General features: G+C 37.7%; 1 protein-coding gene across 1 annotated transcript; it reads right to left on the bottom strand.

The window, feature by feature from the left end:
* Nucleotides 1-16,960: 16,960 nt before the first annotated feature.
* Nucleotides 16,961-17,896, bottom strand: LOC102922233 (olfactory receptor 4F21-like). Its single transcript, XM_076568415.1, has one exon. It carries the CDS (start codon nucleotides 17,894-17,896, stop codon nucleotides 16,961-16,963), a length of 936 nt encoding a protein of 311 aa, XP_076424530.1.
* Nucleotides 17,897-19,556: the final 1,660 nt, after the last annotated feature.

Here is a 19,556-nt window from a genome sequence, read left to right as displayed (position 1 = left end):
GAGAATGATGAGGATAGTATGAAATCAAAGGAAAGTAAATGGGGTATGGATCTGGCATGAGAAAATGTAGAGGTCTCTGTCCCATAGGCTCACTCTCAGATGTAGGACAGAGGAGTTAAACATTCCAGTCTCATAAAGCCTGTGAGTACAGTTCATAACCTTGAAGTCTGGTTAACATACAAATTAATGCCAATACTCCTCAAATTATTCTACGAAATTGAAACAGAAGGAACATTACCAATTCTTTTTTGTTTGTTTTGGTTTTTTTAAAATTTTTTTTGGTTCAGGTTTCTCTGTGTAGTCCTGGATGTCCTGGAACTCACTTTGTAAACCAGGCTGGCCTTAATCTCAGAGATCAGTCCTTCTTTGCCTCCCAGTTGTTAGGATTAAAGGTTTGCACCATCACCAACCAATTCTTCTTATGAGGCCACAGTTACTCTTATGTCTAAACCACATAAAAGCCAAATAAAAAAGAATTACAGACCTATATCCTTATGAATATAGATACAAAAATTTTCCATAAAATACTCCTAAACTAAATCTGAGATACATCAAAAAGCTCATCTACCATGATCAAGTAGGGTTCATCCCAGTTATGCAGGAATGATTAAAATCATATTACAAATAAATCTAATCTACTAGCTATACAAACTGAAGACATAAACCACATAATAATCTCATTAGATGCAGAAAGAGGCCTTTGGCAAAAATCTATCCCCCCTTTATGATAAATACCCTGAAGTGACAAGGCATAAAAGGGATATATTGCAACATAATTAAGGTGATTTACAGCAAGCCCACACCCCGTATCAATATAAATGGAAAGAAATTCAAAGCATTTATACTAAATTTTGTAACATGACAGAATTGTTCATCTCTCCATAACTATTCAATATAGTACTTTAAGTTTTAGCTAGAACAAAAGAGGTCAAAGGAGTTAAATAGAAAGATATCAAAGTATCTTTATTTGCAGATGATATGATGGTACACATAAGTGAAACTAAAAATTCTGCCATGAAACTCCTTCATCTGGTAAACACTTTCATTAAAGTAACAGGATACAAAATTAATACAAACTCCAAACAAAACAAAACAAAACAAAATGTAGTTTTCCTCTATACAAATGCAAATGGCCTGAGAAAGAAATCAGGGAAATAATCCCTTTCACAATAGCCTCAAAAATATTTTGGGCTAATTCTAACCAATCAAGTGAAAGATGTGTGTATGATAAAGATTTAAGCTATTGAAGAAAGAAGTTTGAAAAAAATATCAGAAAGTGGAAAGACCTCCTAAGCTCCTTGAGGTTTCAACATACCTTACCTCAAATTTTATTATAGAGCTGTAACAGTTAAAACAGCATAGTGTTGGTACAACAACAGATATGTTAATCAATGGAAACAGATTTAAGACACAGACATAAATCCACATACCTGTGAACACTCGCGTTTTGATAAAGAAGGAAGATATACACACTAGAAAAAAACTGGCAGACTGGATAGTTGCATGGAGAAGAATGCAAATAGATTCACACAAATCTCAACTCCAAATAGATCAAAGACCACAACAAAAGACCAGATTCACTAAACCTGACCAAGGAGAAAGTGAGAAATAGCTTTGAACTTGTTGGAACAGGAAAAGACTTTTTGAGTAGAACACTAATAACTTGGTCAGTAAGAACAACAATTAGTAAATTGGACTTTGTGAAACTAAAAATCTTCTGTATGGATAAGGATGTCATCATTTTAATAAAGCAGAAAGCTATAGAATGGGAAAATATTTTTCTCAACTACACATCAGACAGATAATTAATTTGCAAAATATATAGAGAATTAAGTGAAACTGGACATTGAGTTCGCCAAAAATGAAACATAAATGGCTGAGAAGCTCTTAAGAACAATACTACCATTAACAATCATGGAAATGTAAATAAAAACTACTTTGAGACTTCATCTTACAGCAGTTAAATAGTTAATAAAACAAATGACATCTCATGCTGAGGAAGATGTGGGCTTAGTAAAACACTAATCCATTGTTAGTAGCAACGCAAACTCGTACAGCCACTATGAATAACAGTGTGGTGGTTCCTCAGAAAGCTAGGAATGGATCTACCACAAGATACAACTTTAATACTTTTGGGCATATACTTCATCATGGTACGAAGATACTTGCTCAACCCTTTTCATTGCTACTCTATTCATAACAGTCAGAAACTAGAGACAACCTAGATTGCATCAATGGATGTGGATAATAAAATTTTAGTACATTTATACAATGGAATACTATTCAATTCTTTAAAAATTGAAAACTTGAATTTTCAGGTACATGGATGGAACTAGAAGAATTATCCAGAATGAGCTAACACAGGCCCAAGAAGATATAGTATGTATTCACTTATACACATATGTTAGATGTTAAGTCTTTGATAAGCAAGCTATAATCTGTATAGCCACATATGTTATGTATAGAGTAGAAGGATAGTGGTGGTTGTGGTGGTATCTCTCTAGGAGGAGGAAATATAATAGATAGTTATAAATAAATAAAGGGAGGGACAGGAATGGCAGGTTCAAACCAGACTATTTCTAAGGTTATTGGTATCTGTCCTCAAGTTGAAGAAATGGTACTATTGTTGAAGACAACACCTACACAACCCATTAAACATAGAGAAATCCAGCTGTTATCTTCCTAGAGTCTTCACTCCTACAGACTAGTGTTCAAGGTGTTGGAAGATACTCCTCTTACTCCTAAATGAGAATGGAAACACCACCCAGCTACAAACTTTTCGATCTGCTAGTGAGATGTACTAATGCAAAAGTGGCACAACACTTGCGAGTTTAGCCAACCAATATCTGATTGGAGTTAAGGTCCACTCCATCAGTTGGAACCCATCACCAACACTGCTCAGGTGGCCAAGAATTTGAGACCACATAGACCAGAGTTTGAGGGGGGAAAACAAAGTACTACTGCTCATCTAAAGGAATGTGGCCATCAAATGATACCTAATGACATTCTGCTACACTTATAAGTGCATTGTTCAGCCATAATCAAGAAAGCTTCTTGCAATAGATGACAAATAACAAAGAGAACCACAGCTGGACAATGTACAGACAGTGTAAGACTTTGGAACACTTGTTCTAAATGGGATGTTTTTATTAAACCCCACCCATTAGGTCTCAGAGATCTATGTAAAAAAGGAGGCAGATAGATTTTAAGAGCCAGAGAAGATAGATGCTACCAAGGAAACAGTCAGTGTCTTCAAGGAAAAACAGAAGGCAATATGCTTATGAACTTATAGACACTTGGTCTACATGTACAGGCCCACATAAGTTAAAGTCGGATAGGCTTCCAATGCTGAAGGGGTAAGGAGAGACATGTTCCTAACCCTAACCAAAAATCTATCTCCTATTGGCATCAGCTTGCAAATGAAAATTTAGTTTACTCCAAAGGAGTCTCACTGAGTATATTAACCATACATAAGTGTAGGCCCAATTTCCAGTATTAGATGACCAGCACAAAATGAACTCAAGGATAGTTTTGTAGACTTTTTGTCTCATTTTGCTTTGTTTGGATATTTTTGTCTTACTGGTCTTTTGCTTATAAACTCTAGTTTCTGATTTTGTGTTTTTATACATGTTTATGTGTTTCTTTTGCATTTTCCTTTTTTCTATCTTTTTTTTCTCTTTATTGGTCTGTTGTTTGTTTTTCTGAGAGAAAAAGTACGGAGGTGGTAGTGGATTGGTGGGTATGTGAGTAGGCTATGGGAGTTGTTTTTGTAGGAAAAAAATCAGGATTAGAACAAATTGCATCATAAATACTGAATAAAAAGAAGAAAAACAAGCAAGCAAACAAACAAATATTTTAGTCCCTTGGTTTCTCTGTGCATTCGTATTAGTTCTTTCTTTCCAACTTCTTGCTGGTAAGACAGTCATCACCTTCTGTTCATTCAAGTGTATTTTCTTTCTACAGATTTTTTTAAAGAAAAATATGTGTATTTCTCAATATCCTATGTAATAATCACTTTCAATCTTATTTTTATTGACATTATTGCAAAATTTGTTATTATTTATCATTGCTTTATTACCAACTTTATGACATTTTCCTTCTTGATATTTTTAAGTTTTGTGTCTCTTTTCTGTCACTAACAGAAATTTTATTTCCTAATTGTGGGCAGAATTATGCTAATTTTTAGTGAGTCAACCTTAATATTTATTAGCAAAACCTTATATTTAGTTTATTCTACATACCAACCACAGTGTCCTCTCCTTCCTCTCCTCATGTTATCCCCGTTTCTAATGCCCTTCCATCTACCCCTCAGAAAGGGAAAGGCCTTCCATGGGGCGTCAACAAATTATGGTATATCAAGTTGAGGCTGGACCTAGGTCTTCCTCCCTGCATCAAGGCTGAGTGAGGCATCCCACCATAGAAATTAGGTTAAAAAATTAGGTTCTATGTAGGAACAGATCCAATTCACACTACTAGGGTCCCCACAACCAGACCAAGCTACACAAGTGTCACCACATACAGAGGGCCTAGTTTGGTCCTACGAAGGCTCCCTAACTGTTGGTCTAGAGTCTATGAGCTCCCACAAGTTCAGGTCAGTTGTCTCTGTGGGTTTCTCCATCATGATCTTGACCTCCCCCCACAACTTGTTCATATAGTCCCTCCTCTTTCTCGTCAATTGGACTCCTGGAGTTCGGTCCAGTGCTTGGCTATGGATCTTGGCAGAAACAGCATTTTTGTATGGGTCAGATACTGTTGTTCCAAACAAGTAGCTATTAATTTCATGTGTTTACTTTCAAGTAATTCTTTAACCTATTCCTTCATCTGCATATCCATAGTTAATTTTTGATTCTCTTTTCCATGTTTCCTTAATTGACATGTGTGAATGCTATTACTGTCTCCTTTTTTTTCATGTTTAAGTCATTGTCATTTTATATGATGCTTATGGATCTGTCTATCTAAAGATCAAGGCTGTCAATGTAATTTTCCTTCCTTATCTTTGGGTGCAACAATAAACCTTTTGAAGTTCTTCAGCATATTGTAAAAAACTTTGATGAAATAACAAATAGGCTATTTCAAGGCCAATATCTACAGTGATTAAAGGAAATATATTTAAAATATGAATCACTAAGTTTTCTAATTGATTTTTATATAAATAATATTAACAAAATAGGAAACTGAGAAATATTAGCTGGGGTTATCCTTGTAGATTCCTGGAATTTCCCTTGCAACAGGTTCCTACCTGATGCTGAAATGACCCCATTTCCAGTTGCCTCTTCCAGTTTTCTTCCCAATCCCACTCCACCTGATCCCTCATGTTCCCTATCCCCAGTCCACTCATGAAATCTCTTCTATTTCTTGTAGACAGAGGCTTTTCTGTCCCACCAGGTCCTGCAGCTTCTTTTAAAATAATCACTCAGCAGCTTAATATTAATTACAAACTGTGTGGTCTATTGCTCAGACTTATTATTAACTAGCTCTTACAACTTAAATTAACCCATGTCTATTAATCTGTTTTTCCAGGTGTCTTGTGGTTTTAACTGTGTTCTAATACATCTTGCTTCTCTGGTGGCAGGCTGGAATATGTTCCTGACTCCTCCCTTCTTCCTGTCCTGGTGTTTGGATTTTCTTTCTGTCTCTTTTCTGCCTTGCTATAGGCCAAAGCAGCTTCTTTATTAACAAATAGTAACAAAACATCTTAACAATGTACAGAAAAACATCCTGCAGCAATTTCTCCTTCTCAGAGATATCTGAATGTATCCCTTGTGCCCTCCTTTTTACCTAGCCTCTGGGTCTGTGGATTGTATCATGATTATCCTTTACTTTACAGCTATATCCACTTATAAGTGAGTACACACCATGTTTATCTTTCTGGGTCTGGGTTACCTCACTCAGGATGATTTTTTTCTAGTTCCACCCATTTGTTTTTTAATTTTATGATGTCAGTTTTTTAATAGCTGATTAATACTCATTGTATAAATATATCACATTTTCTTTATCAATTCTTTGATAGAGAACATCTAGATTGTTTTCAGATTCTGCATATTACAAATAAACCTGCTATGAACATAATTAAGCAAGTGTCCTTGTGATATGATTGAGCATCTTTGGGTATGTGTCCCAATGTGGTATAGCTGGGTGCTGAGGTAGATTGACTCTCAAATTTGTGAAGAGCACCATATTGTTTTCCATAGTGGCTGTTCATGTTTGTACTCCCACCAGTAATGGAGCAGCATTCCAATTGCTAGGCAGCATGAGGCTGCAGAAAGTCTATCTCTATCTCTAGATTTCTTTCTCTTTCTCTTAATATCTGTCTACAAAAATAAAGAAATATATAAGGTAGAATATAGGAATATAGTTTAAGGTAAAGTATAGAAATATTGGGTAAGAAGGAATTTAGAGTACAATTTTCTTAGCATTGAAAAATTGTACTCTAAATTGTAACAAAAATTGTTAGCAAATCTTCAAAGATTCACTTGTAGGAAAATTGAAAAATAGAGGGGTTAAGGTAGAAACAAGTATGGAGATTTTTGGAATTTATAGAGGGACTGTATCCTTGGTTCTATGATTATGGGACTCTGAACATAGAATATTGGAAGAGAATAGGAGCAGAAATGAAAAAATTCTGAGGAAAACAGGCCAGAAAAGATTCCTGTAGAAGTTTTTGGCTTGTGGGCTTTAATTCGAGACAGCTTAGAATCAAGCCCTGGGACACAGAGGGGAATTTTCCCTGAGGTGGATATAAATGAAACAAAGCCTCTACTCAGCCTGCAGTCACTATTACAATACCATACAATCAAAGTCAGTTTTCATTTGATCATGAAGCTGATTTAAGGGAACAGAAGTCTTGGGATGAGAGTAAAAAGGTCCTGAAGGGATAAATAAACTTATTATTTTTTCTCTAAAAAACTAAAAACTTTTCAGGTCTTTTCTTCTCAGATTTTTTTTCTCTTTCTCTAAGGGTAAAAATTAAATTCACCTGGAAGAAACATTTATCAGAATGGAAGAGTCTCTCATAACTGCCCCAACATAGAAAAACATCACCTGGACCATTGCAAATCCTTGCTGATAGCGTTTTATCTCCACTTGTAACCAGCAATCAGAAAGCAATTAGTGGAGGGCTACGGAGCAAGCACCTACGAGTTTGAATGTGTTCCAGGGATAAAAGGGTCTTTGCAGTTGCCAAGCTCTTTCCTCAAGGGTGGAGCTGTGGCAGAAGCAGTGTGGGAACCACCCACCTTGCCAGGAGCCCAGACTCAGTAGGTGGGGCTATGCACCACCCGCAGCCATGAAAGAAGCTATTTGAAAAAGCTCTTTTTTTAATATCAGGGGAAAATATCTTTCTGAAAAAGCTCCTTTTTCAAGTATTCTCATTTAATTTTACTGACCCAGTGAGGTGGGGGAGCAAAGTTGCTTCTGGCAACAAGTGTCTGTCTGAGCACTTGCTGATGGATGTAACCCACTCTGGGGACAGTGTCAGGTGAAGAATCTGACTAGAGAGGTACACCTGTTAAACAATAATGCAGGCATCCTAATGCAAGTTTACGGAAGACAAAAACCTCCCATGGTAAAAGCAGAAGCTTGATTTTGACTTCAGCTTGAATACAGACCTTGTGAATTGAAGTTTTCTCTTGAACCCAGAAAGGCATCTTGGGAAATGTAGCTTGTAACAGTGTGACAGAATAGAGAAAGACAGCTTGGGAAATGTAGTTCATAAAAGCAAGGAGGCATAGGCAAGTAGGCCTGGAGAAAATGAAGATAGACCTGGATAAAAGCTTTCAAATGTTTCCCATAATACAGCAGCAAAATATTCAAGGGAAATGCTTCCAGTATAACACCCCCAAAAAGCCCCAAATGCCATTTTTTCCATGTGCTTTTTTATCTTGCCTTGCAGGAAAGGGGGACAAGCAAACAGCCTGCCTGTCAGGTGGGGGTTATTTGCTATGGAAAAGTGAGATGGCAGATTGAGCATAAACAGATATTCCTTATAATCCTCAAGGACAAAGCATAGTGGAAAGAGTCCATAGCAATCTTTAAAAGCAGCTTTAAAAAATTAAGAAGAGTGAATTTTACCCTCAGTTGCCAAATAAAGCTTAGAATGATATAAACTCTGATCTTTAGAAATTATTTGCATGCTTTGTCTTGTGAGAAGAAAATGTAATAGTTCAGTTAAGAAATCTCTTCTAGATGTTTGCTAAAGTAGTCCTGTAGAGTTTGCTTTTGAATGCAAGTTAGTTCTATTTAGAGATTTTTTTTCCCTAGATGTATGCTAGAGTTTGTAAAATAGTTCTATAGAGTTTCCTTTTGAATGTAAGTTTGTAAAAATTGTAAATATGTATAGTGATAGTCATGGTACTTGTAAATATGTTGAATGTAAAATGTGTAAATGTTGACTGTAGGTGTGTAGAAAGCATAAATGTTGAATATAAGTTTATAAAAAGTATATAGTGATGTTCATACTAGAATTGTTTTTATTAATCTTTCCCTTCAGATATATTTGAACACTTTTTATGTTAGCATAAAATAAAATTTTATGGTCTCACTGCCCCCTGGAAAACTTAAGCGAAGGTGCCATAATTAGGGGTGCTTTTCTGTCTTCATCCTAAAAGTTTCCACTCATCATCTGTTTCTGTTCACAAATGGGTAGGCCTCCCACAATCTAGTTTGTACAGAAATTCTACTGCTGTGGTAGGAACACATGTATATATGAGCTACTTAAACAGCTAAAAGTATCTTTATAATTAGCATGGGTTTTTGTTTACTTGAGTGGATACTTTGAAGTCTTTTGAAATGACTATTTTCTCCTGGGAATCAAAATAGTCTCTTGAAAATTCTATTGAATATATGTTAGGAGAGAGTTTTGATTTAGAAAAGGGCTTGGTGAAGCTAAGACTGCTTTAGTCACCTTAGATTCATTCCACAAAGGCTATTCCATCTTTATTTTTCTCTACTTCTTTACTGAGATGTGTGGCAGCTTTGGAGATCACTATAGATATTTGGAAGCTCTTAGTAGGGACCTAGGTCAGAGCTCAGTTAAACTCTGAGTTAAGCTCAGAGTTAAACTCAGTTAAACTCTACCTGCCAGAGGCTGGTAGCCAAAGGTGGGCAACTTTTTCTTAATAGCTTCCTACCTAAGTCAGAATATGCTTAATGAAAAATGTATCTATGATGGGTAAGGAAGATTATTCAAGAAGGACAACCTAAGACAGGTACAATCTATCTGAGGGGGCTGGGGAGCCCTTTATTGTATCAAGAAGTGGGAGTTGTGGAGGCCCGCAAAAGTTTCCTAGTGAGACCTGGGCTTGCTTACCCAGCAGGGCTGCAGTCGAGTATTACTTGACCACATGTGTAGTTACCAGGTGATTGGAAAGGTCTGCACTTGGCTGAGGTATGGGAGGGTCTTTTGCTTCACCCCTTGACATTCCTATAAAAAACCCTTTAAAAGATAGAGGAGTAGCCAGTGGATATTTATCCAGGCCCTTCTGAGGCTATCCTGTGTTTCTGTTTCTTTCCCTTCTATCCTTCTACCTAATGTCTTTTATCTCCTCAAGATTACCCTGTTGTAAATGTGGAAGCTGGTTTCTCACATTCAGAAATTCAAGTTTGATGGAAAAGCATACTCTTGTTCTTTCTCTAAGTGATCAGAGAGCACTTTCTAATGTACAATTATGGTGGTATTTTATTTGTACTGAAATGTGATTTTAATTGTATGTTAATATAAAGTTGCTTGGGGGACCGAGCTATTAGCAAGCCATAGGAAAGCAGGGCAGTGGTGGCGTATGCTTATAATTCCAGCATTTGTTAGGCAGAGCTAGTTAAGTCTCTGTGTGTTCAGGGATACAGCCAGCATTGGAGACACATGCCTTTAAGACCTGGAGGGCTGTACTTACAGGCAGTGACGAGGCAGTCAAGTGTTTGGGTTTACAACCAATGAGAAGGCAGAACAGAAAGACTATATAAAGACAAACACACAGGAAGGAGGTCTCTTTCAGAGAGGTAGGACTACCACAGGAGGAAGGGTATGGTTTTAGCTCTGAGCTCTGACCTCTTGGCTTTCTTCTTTACATTGGTTCTGTGTTTCTTATTTAATAAGACAGTTGGTTACATCTACAGTTCATTATATAAATAACTTATTAATACAGATGAATACAACAAAGAAAATACTACAGAAAAATAATTCTTTTCATTACACACACACACATATAGTAATTGGGTTATCATTTCTGTATGTTTTATGACAACATATATTATATATGCTGAATAATATGGGCCAGTGAATTGTCTAAGCAGGTAACATCACTTGTTGCCAAACCAGATAACATAAGGTAAGTTACTAGGGTAACTGGGTCCCAAATATGAAAGGGAGAAAAATGTCTCTATCTAGTTGTCTTCTAATCTCCACACATGTGTTGTTGCATGAATGCATGTAAACATAGACACATACCTACATTCATGTGCATCTGCACACACACATAAATGTAATAATTTTTGAAAAATAAAAAATCCATTTTGTCTGTAGTTTTATAGCTGTATATACACATTTAGACAACTGTCATGACATCTGAAAATGCCAATGTAGCCATTTATTTTCTTCCAACTCTCTTTTGGTACTGTATGATCAACCATACCACACCTATGACTAGGGAAAACAATCTTATTTTAGTTTGTATAATTTTGCTTTTATTTTTAAATCCATTTATTGTATATGCTTAAGGTGAGCCCTATTACATTTTGATATACATACATATTGTAAATTTGCATACCTGTACTTTATGTAGACACTACATGTGCACTGAAAACATCTAAAAATCTCTTTGACTTACCATCATTACATACCAATCTACTAGCTGTAGTTTTATTCTGTACATTAATTTCCTACAATTGTTAGCCACATACAACTATGAACTTATATATCTTCTATTCTTTCTGATCTACTATTGATGACCACAGTTCTACTATTTTTTGTTTATTCAACTTTTTAAATCTTTGCATATAAGTAAGAGCACACCTTATATTTTTCTTTGTGCCTGGCATTTCATTTAGCATAATGCCCTCCACATTCACCAATGGCATTATATCCCTCTTTTAAAAGCCTTCACAGCATGGCATAGAACTTATTCCATATACACAATGTGCTCCACATGTTTGTTTTATATGTAATGGTAGTATTTCATCCATAACATGTGTATTACATATATTGCTTTTACCTAGTAAACATTTAAAAAATATTGACACAGAAATTTCCATTGCATGTCACTCAAAGTTAATAAAGCTATCTAGCACAAGGTTTCTTGAAATACATGGTCTTCTTTCTTAAATATTCCATATTACTATCAACAGTGGCTTTACAAGTTTGTATTTGTGTGGTACATATACAAAATGGAGTACTACTCAGCAGAGAAAACCAATGACATCATGAACTTTGCAGCCAAATGGATGGAACTAGAAAATATCATCCTGAGTGAGATAACTCAGACTCAGAAGGACAAACATGGTATGTACCTACTCATAAGTGGATACTAGATATAAAGCAACAGATAACCAGACAACAACTCACAACTCTATAGAAGCTAGCCAACAAAGGAGACCCAAAGAGGGATATATGGATCACCCTGGCAATGGAAAATAGATGTGATCTCCATGAGTAAACTGGGGATGTGGGGTGGGCAATGGAGGGTAGGGGACGGGGAATGAGAACATGAAGGGAATTAGATGGTTGAGCTGGAACAGGGATGGAGTGAGAAAGCAATGAAAGAGATACCATGATAGAAGACATCATGGGGATAGAGAGAAACCCAGTTCTAGGGAAGTTGCCAGGAATCCCCAAGGATGACCCCATCTTTGACTAGTAAAAATAGTGGAGAGGGTGCCTGAATTGAACTAGCTTACCCCACTGATCACATCGGTGAATACCCTAACTGTTGTCACAGAGCTTTTCTCCAGTGACTGATGGAAGCAGATGCAGAGATCCACAGCCAAACACCAGGCAGATCTCCAGGAGTCCAGTTGAGGAGAGAAAAGAAGGATTCTATGAGCAAGTGCATTAACATCATGATTTGGAAACCTGCAGAGATGATCAAATCAAACTAGTGGGAACTCATGAAAGCTGGATCAATGGCTGTGGAGTCTGCATGGGACTGGGCTGGGCCCTCTCCATGGCAAGACAGTTGTATAGCTTGATCTGCTTGGGAGGCCCCCCTGGCAGTAGGATCAGAATACATCCCTGGTGCATGAGCAGGCTTTTTGGAGCCCACTACCTATGATGGGACAACTTGAGCAGCCTTGAGGCAGGGGAAAGGGCTTAGACTTGCCTCTACTGAATATGCCTCCTCATGAGAGACCTTGCCTTCTTGTGGGGGAGGGATGGGAGAAGAGGCTGTGGAGGCAGGAGGAGGGAAGAGGGGGGTCTTTGATTGGTGTGTAAAATGAATGAAAAAAAATTCTTAATAAAATAAAACAAGTTTGTATTTGTATCAACAATTTTAGAATTCCTTTCTCTGAATATTTACCATGAAATGGTGTATCATTTTTGATACATATCTGAGAAGTTATAAATACCTGAGAAGTTATAAAGTATTATGCAATCATGGTTTTGTTTTTTATGATGACATAGTATGTTCCCTTTTGATTCAAGGTTTCTTCTCTCTGCACTTGTTATTAAACCATGCTATTGTATTAGTAATTTTATTTTACTGCTTTTATTCTATTGTATGCATTTCTATTTATCTGCTCCCTACTTTAGTACATTAGAGTTATACCCAATCTATAGCTATTAGGAATACAACATTATAAATGCTCTTGTGCTTGTCATATGCACAGCTTTATTTTATTCAGGTAATGAGCTTGCTGTGTAAAATGACTTATTATGTACTTAATGTTATTAGTCCTTTTTTAAGATTATGTTTAGAGACAGAGGCCTGCCTGATACCAAACATCTCAGGCTGTTGAGAGACACCCATGGGGCAGCCTTATGATAAACAAGTATATGGTGGAGAAATGGGAGAGAAATAGAGGCAGAATAGTTTGTCCATTGTGGTAAGAGGCAGATCTGAAGAAGTGAGGGTGTTAAGGAATGGGTTGATGTGGGTGGCCTGCTTGTCACCCAGGACCAGGGTGATATCTGGTACTGAGCCATTGCCTGGGGCCATGTCTGGGTGTGTGGTCCTACTGCAGTTGATGTTCATGACCTGTGTTGTCACCAAAACCATGGGGGTGCCCTGGGTTTGGGCTGCCACCTACCTGTGGTCACTATGCTGTCCAGACCCTTGCCACCACTGGGGACATGCTGATTTGAGTGGCCTGTGCTGCCACTAGGGGGCATGATGACATCCTGCCAGAGCTGTTGCCAGTGGCCATGTCTAGGTACATGGCTATAGCAGTCAGGGTCTGTGTTGATATCCATGTTTTCAGTAATCATTTAAGGCCACGCTGATGCCTGGGGTCTGGACAAACACCTGAGTCCATGTTGGTATTTGAAGTCTACTCTGCCCCTGGGGCCATGGTAATCTGAATGGCCTGTGCTGCCACCCAGGGCTATGGTGATGTCCTGGTCTGGGGCCATATCTGGGTCTGTGGACCTGCTGTAGCTAGGATCTGGGCTGATATCCATGGTTCCTGATACCATGGAAAGCCATGTAAATGCCCAGGTTCTGGGCTATCACATGAGACCATGTGAGTATCTCAAGGACATGCTGCAGCTGGGGCCATAAAGATATAAGTAGCCTGCACTGTCTCAAGGTGCTATGGTGATTTTAGGGCCAGGGATGCTTCTGAGAGTCATGTCTGTGTCTATGGCCTTACCACAGCCAGGGTCTGATTTGATGTCTGTGGCCTATGATGCCACCAAAGGCTCCATGGATGATTGGGATCTAGGCCACATCCTCTGGCAATGTTGGTGTTCAAAGGCTATGCTGCTGTTGGGACCATGTTAAATCTGGGCAGCCTGCACTGTTACCTGGAGCCAGAGTGTTGTCTAGACAAGGGCTACTGCTGAGGGACATGTTTGGGTCTGTGACCCTGCTGTAACCATGGTCTTTGCTGATGTACATGGCTCCTGACACCATCAAAGGCCATGCTGATACCAGGGGTCTGGGCTGCCACCTGGAACCATGTAAGTGTCCAAGGGCAATGTTGCCATGGAGGCCATGACAATCTGAGTGGCCTGTGCTGCTGCCTGGGGCTGTGGTGACATCCAGGCACAGGCTGTTACCAGGAACTATGTCTGAGACCTTGGGCCTAACAGAGGTGAGGCCTGTGTTGATGTCTATGGCTCATGGTAACACAAAGGCCACACAGATGCCTGGGGTCTAGACCACAACCTGTTGGTGTCTGAGGTCCATTTTGCCACTGGGACCATGCTTATTTGGGTGGCCTGTGCTGCCCCACAAGTCTATGGTGTTGTCTGGGCCCAGGCTGCTGCACAGGGCAATGTCTGGGCCATCTGGGTCTGTAACCAAGGAGCAACCTGGGTCTAAGTAATATTTCTTCTAAGTATCTAATACTTTGTCTGATGATGTGTCTTTTAATTTTGTGTTAGAGAATGTTAAAGGACTTTTTGTACATTTCAAAAAATATTTGCATAATAGTCACATGGCTGAATTTTAGGTCAATAACTGAGGTAGTCAATGAAAAGCTCCTAAGTGGATTAATGATAGCACAGTAGTCTCTGGACTGGTAACATTCAAGCTCTCCAGACTCATGGGAGTTCTAGTCAATCAATCATCTTTGAAGAATATGATTTTCAGATTCATTTGATTTTAATGTGTGTGTGTGTGTGTGTGTGTGTGTGTGTGTGTGTGTGTGTGTGTGTGTGCATGCAGGTGTCCAAGTTCTGGAGTTAAAGAGTTCTGTGAGGAACTCAATGTGGATTCTTGGTGCTGAGGTTTTCTTAACCACAATGTCATCTCTGTGCCTCATAGTCTTAAAGAGTCTTTAATGTGCATGTTTTTTTTTTCTTTTTCTGGGCACTTTAGTACAGAATAGTAGCATTTCAAACACAGCAGAGCTGGCAGGTGGTGTGTTTGAAACCTGAAAATGAAGAAAGACCATTTAAGATGTTGGAAGATACAGGCTGTAGGCACAAAGCATAGAGCACATATTTACCAAGACTTGTTTTGTGGTTCAGACCGTCTCTCCCCCTCAGAAATCTGCAGCCTACACAGGGCGTCCAAGTAGATACAGCCACCATCCTTAACCCTAAAGAGACCTTCACTCTTGTAAGTGAAAAATTAGCTTTTTCCAAGGGTGTCTCACTGGGGAAACGCACTATTCTTAAGGGTATGCCAAATGCCCATCAGTCAATGGACAACAGAAAATAAACTCATCTGAACCACTGGATGTCTTTTGTCTCACAATGTCATCTCTGGCATATTTTTTTTATCCATTCATTTATTTTTATCCTGTAGGTTTTATATATATATATATGACTTCCAGGGTTGTGCTTTTATGGGAATCCTGATCAGTGTTCTCTGCATCTATAACTGTTTCTTGTGTCTTTTCTTGGGGTCTTTTCCTTCTGTTGGTTTTGCCCTATTCCAATTTGTATGTGTTTGTTTTATCTTATTTTATTTTATTATTATCCCTTAGGTGCCTGTTCATTTTCTAATGTGAAACAGAAAGGGAGTGGAGCCTGATGGGAGGGGAGGTGGAGAGGAACTTGGAGAAGTAGAAGGAAGGGAAACTATAATTGAGTATATTGTAAGAAAAAAAAATCTATTTTCAATAAAATAAAAAAAAACCCAAAACAACAACAGAACACCCCCAAACCAGATATCCTGTTTTCCCCAGTAAGAAGAAACCTCTTCTTTCAGACTCCTGCTGAATTGTTCGCAGTGTTAATAGCATATATCATTCTTTCAAATGAAGACATTAATCTTGGTGCCCTTTTCTGAAATACGCCTCTTCTCCCTTGTTCCTCTTTTTACTCTGTGGATCATTTTATTGGTGCATATGTGTATAAAGACATTATTTTGGGCTGTATCTAGAACTTTAATTCAAACTCAGATGTCAATTATTGACCCAGTAGGAGTCAGATGATTTTAGTTTATAGGGGATGGTATCTAACTCTGGTCCTTATTGGCTTTTTCCTATCTGGGCCATGCTCATGAATGAAAGGCCACCATCAGTCAGTAGTAGTTTTTAGGGACTCATACAAAGTATAGAAACAGCCATTTTTTAGAGGATAGAATTTTCCATGCCTGTATATCAGTTAGTGCCACAAGATTACAGTGGAAAAACTTAACATGTAATTCTGTAAGTTATATAGCCTTTAGATGACTACCTTCAAATTACTTGATGCTTAGCTTACTTTAGTGTATTTACCACTAACTCTGCTTGACCACTTATCCAGATTTCTAAAGTGCCCATAGAAAATTTTCTAGGAGACAAATTGGACATGTCAAAGAAATAATGTGCATTTACAAACTGAAGAACCACTCTGGACACCTTATCTTACAACTGAAACAATTATCTATTACATCATTTATATGGCAACCTTTAGTGCAGAACAGCAGAATCTACTAATGTGTTACATCCCCAATGATGACTCTGAAAACTCTTCTGAATAAGTTATTACCATTCTAATCTAAACTCTGTGTCCTTTTTGAGAGATCACAACCCAAATAACTAGAGACACTAGTCTCAAATATAGAAGCACTCATTGTGATGATTCATTTATTTACCCATTTTTTAACATTATAGACTGCCATTGTGTCTTTGTTGTGTTAGATTATCACAAAGTCAGGTAAAAACCACATTTATTTATCCATAGTGCTTTTTTTTTTAAAAAAAAAAAAGTAGTACATAGTGATGTATTCGAAGCAAGGCATTAATGGTGTGTGGGAATAGATATATGTTGTGAGGTAGGTAACATGTGCAGTTGGCAAGGTTAAGTAGCATGTTCCTCAGGGGGACCTTTCAATATACAGTTGGATGTACACTTTTAGAGCTCCCACACCAGATTTAGTCAACAATATCTATCAAAACTAACTCTTTTGCACAATCTTTTGATTGCTACCCTTATATCTTTATTCCTCAATGTATAGATGACAGGATTCAGGGCAGGGGTGATAGCAAAGTCAGCAATAAAGAGGTATTTGTCAACAGAGGATGTGGGGAAGGGCCACACATAGAGAAACATGCACGGAGTGAAAAAAAGTACAACCACAGTGATGTGTGCAGACAGAGTGACAAGTGCCTTTGACAAGTCCCCTGAAGACCTCTTCCAGACTGTGACTAAAATGAAGACATAGGAGAGGAGAAGCAGGAAGAAGGTTCCCATGCTCATGAAGCCACTGTTGGCTGCAACAACAAACTCAAACTTGTCTCCATCAGTGCATGCAAGTTGTATGATCCGAGGGAAGTCACAGTAAAAGCTGTCTACTTTGTTAGGTCCACAAAAAGGCAGGTTTATCACAAAAGAGAACTGGGACATAGCATGGATCACACCAGTGACCCAGCCAGTAATTACAAATGAAATGCATATTTTAGGGTTCATGATACTCAAGTAGTGCAGAGGCTTACAGATGGCTGTGTACCTGTCAAATGCCATGGCTATGAGCAGCACCATCTCCACTCCTCCCATAATGTGAATAAAACAGATCTGAGTCATGCAACTGTGGAAAGAAATTACTTTGCGTTCTGTCAGAAGATCTGAGATCATCTTGGGAACAGTGGTGGAGGAAACCCACACATCATTCAAAGACAGGTTGGCCAATAGGAAGTACATAGGAGAATGTAAGTGAGAGTCAGCAATTACTAAAATGACAATGAAGAGATTTCCAAGAATGATTCCTAAGTAGAGCATAGAGAATGTCAGCATGAGAAAAACTTTAGTTTCCCAAGAACTAGAGAGTCCTAGAAGCACAAATTCAGAAACCATGGAGTCATTTAGTCGATCCATTGGTGTGAGCACTTTCAAATCACTAGATGTTAGGAAATGATGAAAAATTGCAGCCAATGCTACAATTGCATATTTTCCACTTATGGGGCTCCTTTATTCTCTGAATTTTAAATCAAGAGAAAAAACTCTGAGTCAGATAGCAAAAGGATAAGTAAATGAAAAATACAAACATAAATATAATATAGAGAGACAAACGGGGTTCATCCTTTTTATTCTAGGGCCAGACATTTTGTTGTAGTAGATTTGCCTTGCAGTATATCTAAATACGTTCTCTGAACTCTTCCCTAGATATTTTCAATGTCTAATTACTTCAAGTGTCAGGGAATATTCATATAGGATGGTCTTGGACTATTTTTCAAATTATTCTTTTGTGAATTTGTTTCACTGGTGAAATGGAGATTTAGGCTCAAAATTATATTTAAACACATTTCATCTGTATTTGTTTTTGTAAAATTACTGCCATATTTTGGTTGACATGCATTAGTTATATTCATTTGTACCCACATTGTGTTTCGAATACATGCAGGTGATGTGCACAGGTATTAGATCTACCTTTTCAGCATTTTCTACCCACCTGCATTCCTATTACCAAACCACCATTGATCAGTCAATATTCTACAGTCATGTTGAGTTTGTTAACATTTTCCACCATTGCAAGAACTTGGACATATTTTCTCTCTCTGACATTTCCTTTAACACAGTGCCTTGCACTTTTATCTATTGTGCTGTGAATGACATGATTCCTTTCTTCATATGGCTCATATTAAATATATATATTTTTTTCAACATGCAAGCTACTATAAATAGTACAGTCATAAGTAAGGAGAAGCATGTATCTCTTTGGTATGCTGAATTTATATCCTTAAGATACAACTCATGGTAAAACAGAGGATAAATATGGCAACTCTATTGTAACTTTTTGAGAAACTTCTATGATTCCATATAACTGCTACATGAACATTCCCATCAAAAGTGAATAAACCTGAACTTTTACCCTACTTTTAATGAACATTAGTTTCTTTTGGGTTTTAGTAGTAGCTTTGATAATAGATGATACTGTAATTTTATTGTAGTTTTTATTTGTATTTCTCTTATGGCTTACCATCTTAACACAGAATTTTAAATATTTATTTCCTTTTTCATGAGTATGAGTTTTTTTTTTTGCCTGCATATCTATATGGGCACCATGTATTTGCAACTCACATTGTGATCAGAAGAGGACATTGAATCCTCTGGGACTGGAGTTACTGCAGTCTTTGAGCTACTTTGTGAATGCTGGGAATTAAATTTAGGTTCTCTGTAAAAACAATAGATAGTCTTTTCCATTGGACCATCTCTCCATCCCCAATAGTGAATATTTTTCTGTAGATCATTTGGGGATCTATATTGATTTTCTTCAGAAGTGACATTCATTCTCATTGTCCATTGACTTTTAAATTGGTTTGCTTCTTTTGTCAGGGGTGGATTTAGCATTTTGATTTTCTTAAATCTTAGAGATGAATGTTTATATCATTCTATTTTTTGTCTTTCTGTTTGGCTATTTTTCTTTTTGCTTTGTCCTATATAAGCTTTTCATTTACCTCTCTTTCATCAGTTTTTTTTCACTGCAGAGCAGTTTTGGAATCCTATCCAAACATATGCCTGTACCAATGGCATAAAT

This window comes from Peromyscus maniculatus, chromosome 4, assembly GCF_049852395.1.
Source record: "Peromyscus maniculatus bairdii isolate BWxNUB_F1_BW_parent chromosome 4, HU_Pman_BW_mat_3.1, whole genome shotgun sequence".
Classification (NCBI taxonomy): Eukaryota; Metazoa; Chordata; class Mammalia; order Rodentia; family Cricetidae; genus Peromyscus; species Peromyscus maniculatus.
This window is presented reverse-complemented; position numbering and strand designations above follow the sequence as displayed.

Bases quoted from the DNA above. Each gene is read 5' to 3' on its own strand.
- LOC102922233 (XM_076568415.1), bottom strand. From the start codon at position 17,896: ATGGATCGACTAAATGACTCCATGGTTTCTGAATTTGTGCTTCTAGGA.